Source organism: Sinocyclocheilus grahami, unplaced genomic scaffold (genome assembly GCF_001515645.1).
Source record: "Sinocyclocheilus grahami isolate Dianchi unplaced genomic scaffold, SAMN03320097.WGS_v1.1 scaffold507.1, whole genome shotgun sequence".
NCBI classification, from domain to species: Eukaryota; Metazoa; Chordata; class Actinopteri; order Cypriniformes; family Cyprinidae; genus Sinocyclocheilus; species Sinocyclocheilus grahami.
The window spans coordinates 344,560-354,098 of record NW_015505686.1 but is presented as its reverse complement, the minus strand read 5'-3'; the positions used below and the strand labels follow the sequence as shown (position 1 = coordinate 354,098).

The 9,539-nt window shown below is 35.5% G+C and overlaps 1 protein-coding gene across 1 annotated transcript in view; it reads right to left on the bottom strand.

The window, feature by feature from the left end:
- Positions 1 to 653: 653 nt before the first annotated feature.
- Positions 654 to 9,539, bottom strand: part of LOC107554573 (collagen alpha-1(XXII) chain-like) — a 20,073-nt gene continuing 11,187 nt past the window's right edge. Inside the window, exons 16-30 of the mRNA XM_016237133.1 lie at positions 8,683 to 8,736; positions 8,503 to 8,556; positions 8,359 to 8,412; positions 8,205 to 8,258; positions 7,564 to 7,617; positions 7,412 to 7,465; positions 6,903 to 6,947; positions 6,712 to 6,765; positions 6,560 to 6,613; positions 6,414 to 6,467; positions 2,203 to 2,274; positions 2,005 to 2,040; positions 1,877 to 1,921; positions 1,590 to 1,800; positions 654 to 838 (exon numbers count right to left, since the gene is read on the bottom strand). Of these exons, the coding sequence (XP_016092619.1) occupies positions 654 to 838; positions 1,590 to 1,800; positions 1,877 to 1,921; positions 2,005 to 2,040; positions 2,203 to 2,274; positions 6,414 to 6,467; positions 6,560 to 6,613; positions 6,712 to 6,765; positions 6,903 to 6,947; positions 7,412 to 7,465; positions 7,564 to 7,617; positions 8,205 to 8,258; positions 8,359 to 8,412; positions 8,503 to 8,556; positions 8,683 to 8,736 (1,080 nt within the window). The remainder of the gene's footprint in view (positions 839 to 1,589; positions 1,801 to 1,876; positions 1,922 to 2,004; positions 2,041 to 2,202; positions 2,275 to 6,413; positions 6,468 to 6,559; positions 6,614 to 6,711; positions 6,766 to 6,902; positions 6,948 to 7,411; positions 7,466 to 7,563; positions 7,618 to 8,204; positions 8,259 to 8,358; positions 8,413 to 8,502; positions 8,557 to 8,682; positions 8,737 to 9,539) is intronic.

The following is a 9,539-nucleotide window of genomic DNA, read 5'->3' as shown; positions in this document are numbered from 1 at the left end:
TGACTTTTTAGTTACTTTTCAAGCTGTTTGTGATTAACTGATAAGGATTTTAAATTAAATTTAAACTTAACTTTGAATATTTGAAATGTTGAATAACTGAACGATTTGTCAACCAGTTGATCTGATTCAATGAGAGAGAAAAAAATTTTTTTTCTAAATTGTAAAGTTTTTAATGACTTAAAGTTTATTATGAAAAGTGTATATTCACAATAGCTATTTCCATAAAGTTTCCATGATTTTTCAAAGTCTGACAATCAAAAAAAAAAAAAGTCAACCTGTATATAATGGCTGTGGGATCATAATAATTAGCATTGTTTCAACATTTTATACCTTCAGCACCACTATTCAGAGTCAATCCTGCTCGAGCTAGACTTCATAACCCAGAGTTGAAAGTGCTAATGCTACATGCTAACACCTTTTCAAACCCTAAAGTGTGAAACGTTGCTTAACCCAGGATTAAAAGTGGCCTTAACTCAGGGTTCAAGAACACATTAACTGTAGTGAAAAGCCCATTCCAAACACACGTATAAACACACACGCATTCACTCACCCCTCAGACTCTGTAGTTCTCCTGATGTTAAAGAAAATGCTCTTGGCTTACTGAATGTCCAAGTTCATAAATAGGTGGTTAGCCCAGGACAGTGAGGGGGGTATTAAGTCCCCTTGACGTTTTTGGTATGAGGTCTTGATGCCAGACTGGCATAGTAAGCACATTGTGAGGGGTCACACTGCCCTAGCGGTCCAGGAGGTCCGGGCTGACCGTGAGGACCAGGATTACCAGGCTCTCCCTGAGCGCCTGCGGATCCAGGAAGGCCGTCTTTTCCATATCCCGGCATACCTGCAGGACCTGTAGGGCAAATACTGTCTCAGCTGCAGTTCATCATTCCAACAATCACAAAGAAAAAAAATAGTAAAGAGTAGAATGGTCTTATAAATAGGTCTTCATTATATATACATGACCCTGGACCACAAAACTAATCATAAGGGGAAATTTTTTTTAATTAATTTTTTGACAATATTTGGCCGAGATACAACTATTTTAAAATCTGGAATCTGAGGGTGCAAAAAAATCAAAATATTGAGAAAATTGCCTTTAAAATTGGCCAAATAAAGTCCTTAGCAATGCATATTACTAATGATAATACATTTTTTATATATTTATGGTAGGAAATTCACTAAATTTCTTCATGGAAGATGATCTTTTCTTAATATCCTAACGATTTTTGGCATAAAATAAAAAAATGATAATTTTGACCCATACAATGTATTCTTGGCTATTGCTACAAATATACCCGTGTGACTTATGACTGGTTTTGTGGTCCAGGGTCATATACATACATACATACATACATACATACATACACTAAATTTCTTCATGGAAGATGATCTTTGCTTAATATCCTAACGATTTTTGGCATAAAATAAAAAAACGATAATTTTGACCCATACAATGTATTCTTGGCTATTGCTACAAATATACCCGTGTGACTTATGACTGGTTTTGTGGTCCAGGGTCATATACATACATTCACCCTTAAAACACGTCGGAATGATGTCATTGGCTTTATTATATCATCAGTGTCACATACTTTCCATTAAAAATACTAAAAGAGGACTCACTCTGAGACCTGGAAGACCCGACTGTCCTGGAGAACCAGGGGGCCCAGCGGGACCCACTTCCCCTGGGGTTCCTGACATGCCCATCATTCCTGTGTGACCCTTCCTGCCGGGGGACCCAGGGTTACCCGGAATGCCTGGATCTCCAACGGGTCCTTTGTCTCCTTTTATTCCATTATCACCCTACAGAAACAAGCAACACAATAAGTTTTGCATTGAATCAAGAGGTACATATGTGGATGGATTGATGGATGGATACCTTTTCTCCCTTTTGTCCTCTGTCTCCTGGTTTTCCTGACATACCCTATGATAAAAAAAACAAAAAAAAAGGTTATCTGAAAAATTATGAAAAAAGTGTTCTTATAGTAATGATGAATCATCACTCACTTGTTTGCCCTCTGGGCCAATCGGACCAGGCGGACCCTGAGGGGAAAACACAAGCGTAATATAGACCTTCATATCCACTTAGGACTGACTGCTTTCAGCTTCTATAGATTTAGAAGGCTTGCTTGTACAAGGATAAAAGCTTTACTTTACTAATAAATGTGAGATTGCCATCAGTCCCAAAGCAACATCTTCACTTACCGATGGCCCTTTTGGACCTAGGAAGCCGGGTAATCCTGGACTCCCTGCTTCACCTTTGTGTCCTGGCTGACCCTGAAACATGGTAAAAGTAATCATTTACATTAATGAACAACTGTATATTGCTCTACATACATACATACAAATATATACATATACATAAGGTGTCCTTGTTACACGTTACATGTACTTACTATTATAATAACAATTCATTATGCATAATTACATGCAAGTAACCCTAAGACAAACCCAAATCCTAACCCTAAGCATATAGTAAGTAAATGTAGTTAATTAATATTACTCAGTACTAGGGCTGGGCAATTTTTCAGATTTTATCGATTACTTCAAATGTAATATTTTGCCACGATTTAATTTTTTTAAATCGAGGAATCGCGATTTTTGAATAGAAATATTACCAAACATTAGAATTAGACACTTTGACAATATGCCAATAATAACAGTAAAGAGAAAAGAACGATCCAACCGCATGTTGGCGCACGTGATGAGCGCACATGTGATGCGCTCTGTGAAGGACCATAAATACATCGCTAGGCGCCATTCATGCAGAATGCGCTTTTGTTTTGATAAAGATGCGACGTGGCAGTGGAATAGAAAAAAATGCAAGAAGATGGGAGTGAACTTCTTTAACTGGAGCACTGCGTTTTTAGAATACCGTGAGACGCGAGCGCAACAGTCAAACACCGTAAAAGCAGCACAATCAAATAAAAAAAACCTGTAACTACCGCCAGGACCGGATTAACAATAGGGCTAGGTGGGGCTGAAGTCCTAGGGCCCGAGCAACGAGGGGGCCCGTGATTGGCTGTGGAGTAGATTGACTGAAGCGCCAATCGCCAAAGCCCCACCACGCCCCCATTTATTAGCGCTATTATTTAGTGGAGCTTTGCCGTAATTTCCATGTATTACCATTAGACATTGAAATGTCACATTTGAATTTGGTTTACCATTCAAATGCTTTTATCTGTATTTGACTTTTGAACGAACTGTACGCGTATTTATCAGGTAGTCGCTGCGCCTGATGTCCGCATTCACCTCCACTCTTCACTTCGTTCCGGCATAACTGGAAATGGTCACGCAAAGAACAATCTTCGATAAGTAAAAATGTCAGCTATTCTAAAAAAACAATCTGAGAGAGGGGTTCAAAAAAAAAGAAAAGCGTAAAAGACAAACAGCAGATAAAACATAGTCAGTAAAATCCCCAGCTATCAGGTTATTTTACTAAAGATGATGATGGAGTAGAAGTTGTGAAACAGCAAGTGGACCGTGCACATGGAGCAGAAAAACAGCGCCATCGTCCACACAGATTTTAGGTTAGTTTGATTATTAACTCGATGGATGTATTTGGCTTTTTGTGTTTTAACAAACTATATATTCGCTTTAGGGTTGGGAAATAACCTGGTAGAAAAAATGTCAATCGTTTTGCTTGTAAGCTTAAATGCATTTTAAGCATTGGGGTTTAAAAACAAATGGTTTTAAACTATTCATGGACATTAAGCAGCGGGGCATAATTCTTGCGTTCAAACATCAGAAAGAAAATCACTCGACTGAATCACTTTTGTAAAATAAGTAAGAACTAATGTATATTGAATTTATACAGTGAAGACTATTCAGTCTACAGTATTTGTCCATTTACTTTATACAATATAATATTTCTTATAATTTTTTTAAAGTTTTTCAAGTAGGTTGATTTCGTATGTATCTTTGTGCTATTATAATTTGTGACTGTTTACTTGTTCAGTAAGCTTGGTTTTACTTGAGCTAGTATTTTTTTTGTGATATTGAAATTGGTAACAAGAATTATGAAATTTCAGTGCATCAAAAAAATTTGATAGCATAAAAATCCTATTTATAATATATTATTATTGTGATGGGGGCCCTGCAGTAAGTCATAGCCCCAGGGTCCAGTGAGGTCTTAATGCGGCCCTGACTACCGCCTGATATTTCATGTTTGCATCATGGTGACAGGCTGAAAGCTGCAGTTGTTTTTATAGAACATTTATAGTTAATAATAGTCTATTTGTGTTATATCTTCAGTCATTTTGAATTTGAATTACCTAGACTTTTAAGATTTAAAAAAAAAAAAATCTAAATTAATCTAATCTAAATTAAATCTAAATTCTTATTTCTAAACATGTATAAGAAAAGTTTGTACAAGATGTAGTTGTAGTTCATGCATCTTTTCTGCAAAGATATTTAACAAGTGATTTGTTTAACATTTACATCATGTTGTCAACTTCATGTGTGGTGCACTTGGAATAGAATTTTCTTTAACTAGAGGTAATGTTAATAAAGAAAAAGTTACTTGAATCATGTTGTAATTAATTTTAAGTTGACTAGTTAAAAATCGTAAAAAATCGAGAATCGGTAAAACGTTATGAAAAAAAATCGAGATTTAAATTTTTTGCCAAATCGCCCAGCCCTACACAGTACTTATATGTATAATTACACCGTAACAAGGACACCTTAAAATAAAGTGTAACCACATTTTTAAATGTTTTTGAAAGTCTCTTGTTTTCACCAAGGCTGCATTTGTTTGATCCAAAATACATTCAAACAATAATATAGTGAAATATTATTACAATTTAAAAAACTGTTTTCTATTTGAATATATTGTAAAATGTAATTTATTCCTGTGATGCAAAGCTGAATTTTCAGCATCATTACTCCAGTCTTCAGTGTCATATGATCCTTCAGAAATCATTCTAATATGCTGATTTGCTGCTTAAAAAAAAATAAAAAATTATTATTATCAATGTTTAAAATAGTTGCGCTACTTAATATTTCAGCAAAAACCATGATACAATTTTTTTCAGGATTTTTTGATGAAGAAAAATGTAGAGGCCCAGTGAGGTCTTAATGCGGCCCTGACTACCGCCTGATATTTCATGTTTGCATCATGGTGACAGGCTGAAAGCTGCAGTTGTTTTTGAACATTTATAGTTAATAATAGTCTATTTGTGTTATATCTTCAGTCATTTTGAATTTGAATTACCTAGACTTTTAAGATTTAAAAAAAAAAAAATCTAAATTAATCTAATCTAAATTAAATCTAAATTCTTATTTCTAAACATGTATAAGAAAAGTTTGTACAAGATGTAGTTGTAGTTCATGCATCTTTTCTGCAAAGATATTTAACAAGTGATTTGTTTAACATTTACATCATGTTGTCAACTTCATGTGTGGTGCACTTGGAATAGAATTTTCTTTAACTAGAGGTAATGTTAATAAAGAAAAAGTTACTTGAATCATGTTGTAATTAATTTTAAGTTGACTAGTTAAAAATCGTAAAAAATCGAGAATCGGTAAAACGTTATGAAAAAAAATCGAGATTTAAATTTTTTGCCAAATCGCCCAGCCCTACACAGTACTTATATGTATAATTACACCGTAACAAGGACACCTTAAAATAAAGTGTAACCACATTTTTAAATGTTTTTGAAAGTCTCTTGTTTTCACCAAGGCTGCATTTGTTTGATCCAAAATACATTCAAACAATAATATAGTGAAATATTATTACAATTTAAAAAACTGTTTTCTATTTGAATATATTGTAAAATGTAATTTATTCCTGTGATGCAAAGCTGAATTTTCAGCATCATTACTCCAGTCTTCAGTGTCATATGATCCTTCAGAAATCATTCTAATATGCTGATTTGCTGCTTAAAAAAAAAAAAAAAATATTATTATCAATGTTTAAAATAGTTGTGCTACTTAATATTTCAGCAAAAACCATGATACAATTTTTTCAGGATTTTTTGATGAAGAAAAATGTATTTTAAATTTGTTAAAATGTAAGTGTTTACTGCCACTTTTAATTAATACAATTTTGTATAAATAAGTTATAATAAATAAATATCTAGAAAGGAAAATATTTAGTTTCAAGTTGGCACTACATTTTTTTAAACATTAGCGTATTGCTGGATGTATAAACTTTACAAGAAACATTTTTTTAAAAAGTAGAATTGATTTCTGCAGATTTTTAACAGCATTTTTTTTACATTATTATTATTTCTTTATTTGACATATTGTTTACATAATGTTTTTATCCAAACTTTTCCTTCTGCATCCCCTTAGAGATCCCTGGACCCATGCTTTAATAGACACACAAGCAAGAGGTGTAAACATGGATGTAAATCTAGTTCTCAGTTCATCAAACCACATGGCTGCCCATACTGAAGTGCTATTATGAAACTTACATGATTTCCCTGAGATCCAGGCTTGCCTGCTGGTCCTGGTTCTCCATGCCGACCCTAAAAAGACAAAAACACATTGGCACAACTCAATAATCACACGGGTACGGTTTTGTTTTGCGATTTAATTGGTTCATCAAAAGTCTCCTCACGGTTTCTCCTCGTGGTCCCCTCATGCCCTCTGGCCCCGGTGGTCCGGTGTTACCCTGGGTGATACAAGTACACCAATTAAAACCCAACACCATCTGCTCACAGCGGTCAGGTTTACAGTGACCTCTGCACAACACAGAATGCGTTTACTCACGTCTTTCCCTGGTGGACCCTCACGTCCAGGAACACCCTGTTTTCCATCTTCACCCTAATATGACATGACAGCATTTATTAAACAGAACCCATGAAGCTTCTGGATGATTTATGGAGCATATATTAGTGCTGTAGTTCCCCGTCTCTGAATACTGGATGTATGGGCATAGATTTTAATTGCCATTGATTAACCTTTGACCCTGGTGGTCCTGGTTCCCCTCTATGACCTTTGAAACCCTGGAAAAGACAAAAATAAAGATGTGAATATTTCACCCTGTAGGTACAGATATTAGATAATAAGGTAAAACTTTAGATTAGGGAAAACATATTCCTTATTTAGTTCTCCCCTCAATAAAGTCCTAATTTGCTGCTAATTGATAGTAAGTAAAGTAGTTGTTGCAGTAGTTATGTATAGGTATTTGGTAGAGTTAAGGCATCTAGAATATGGTCATACAGAATAAGGCATTAATATGTGCTTTATAAGTACTAATAAACAGCCAATATGCTAGGAATAGGCATGCTAATAAGCAACTAGTTAATAGTGAATAGTGTTCCCTAATCTAAATTGTCAATGATAATAATATCATGGTACATTTTTGTGAGGTAAAACAGCCCTGACAGTCTAGTTTTATACAAAAAAAAATCATCCATAATCCACAGAACAAGAGGTCTTTTAATCATTCCAGAAGAGTATAACTCACAGGCATTCCTCTGAGCCCGTCTCTTCCTGGTGGTCCTGGCTCTCCCTGTTTACCCTGAAAAAGAAAAGAAAACAATCATGTATTTTTATGTTGTTTCTACAGAACTAAGTATTGTTAGGATGCTGCATGCATGCAGAACATCAGACTCATACCGGCTCTCCTGTTTCTCCTGGTCTTCCTTCCTTTCCAGGTTTACCCATCATGCCCTTCAGCACAGAAAATGTGGTATCAGGTAGTAAGTAGGTAACAATATAGCATGATGGAGTTATTAGACTTATTCTCCCATTACACTGACCCAAAAGTTTAGAGTCAGTAAGATTTTTTTGAAAGAAATGAAATACATTTATTTAGCAAGGATGCACTGAACTGATCAAAAGTGACAGGAAATACTTTTACATTTATGTTTTTTTTATTACAAACAAATGCACTTAAGCACTAAATCAGCATATTAGAATGATTTCTGTAGGAACATGTGAAACTAAAGACTGTTGCCATGGCTGCTGAAAATTCAGTTTTGCATTACAGGAATAAATTGCATTTTAAATTATATTCAAATAGAAAACACTTTTTTAGAAAACACTGAATTGTAATAATATATTATAATATATTATAATATTTCTGTTTTATTGTTTGTTTGTTTTTTTGATCAAATAAATGCAACCTTGGTGGGCATAAGAGAGTTCTTACAAAAACATTTAAAAATCTTACTGTCCCCAAACTTTTGAACTGTAGCGTATATATGTTCTAAAAAATGTCCAGACATTTAAAAAAAAAAAATGACGAAAGTACGCACCATTAGACCTGGCAGACCTGGTGGTCCCTGAATTCCCTGAAGTCCTTCTTTTCCCTGGTAAAACACATTCAGTTATCAATAACGTGGGGGGATTCCAGTCTTGAAATCCATCCAGCTAATAGACATTTAAATCACAGAAAAAAATTAGCCTTGCCTTTTCTCCAGGAGCTCCAGGTGGTCCAATAGGTCCAGGGTTTCCATCATTACCCTACAGATACAGCAAAAATTTAAGGTTTTTAAGTATACCTATACAAGCTGAATGTGTTCTTTTATAAAAGTGGCATTTTAAAATACTCACAGGTTGACCCATAGCTCCCGCTGCCCCTGGATAACCAGGAGGTCCTGGGGGGCCCTGGGAAAATACAAATCAATGAGAGAAAACTGTGGCATAACGATAAATAATCATGGTATGTCAAATTTAAAATATATCATATGTATATTCAGCCTATTTCTGATTAAAATGGTAGGCTGACAGTACCTTTTCACCTTTATCTCCAGGTGCTCCTGGAGGACCTCTGTCACCTTTGACCCCCTGCAATGGAACCAAATATAAACAGTGATTAAACACAAAAATTTCTTAAAGGGGTCATATGATGCTTTTTTAAAGATCATTATTTTGTGTATTTGGTGTAACAGAATATGTTGACATACTTTAATGTTCAAAAAACACATTCTTTTTCAAATACTGTACATTATTGTAGGTCCTCTATGCCCCGCCTCTCACAAACGCTTTGTTTTCTACAAAGTCCCTCCTTCCGACAAGCGCAGTCTGCTCTGATTGGCCAGCTGACCCAGTGCATTGTGATTGGCCGAACACTGCAAGCACTCGTCGGAAATGTAACGCCCCTTACCATAATCGCGAGCTTCATCTTTCAAAATAAATGCAAACACAGAGCCCGTAAGAGTCGTGTGACAGACACAGTGATGAAGCTGGTATGTGTGCAGTACACAAGCCACGGTTAAGACAGCTGACTCCACTGTGATTTCTCTCTCTCTCACACACACACACGCGTGCGCGCGCACGCGCACACACACACACACACGCAAAACTCCGCATTTGAACAGTCAATAGCAAATACTTAAACTAATAACAAAACAGTAGCTGATTCAGAAGCGCCAGATTGTCATAGCAAAGTCAGAATTACCTCCTCTCCTAGGTTCACGAAACGGTCGTCCATAAAATGCATTGCTGTTCTGTTGTAAGTAATCTTAAAGATTCCTAAATGCATCTACTTTCGGAAGGCCAAATAAAGTGCTTTTGCTTTCACCTAGAAACACGCACCGTCTCCCTGACATGGCTGCTTCAACACTAACTGCAGTTACTGAAACCACGCC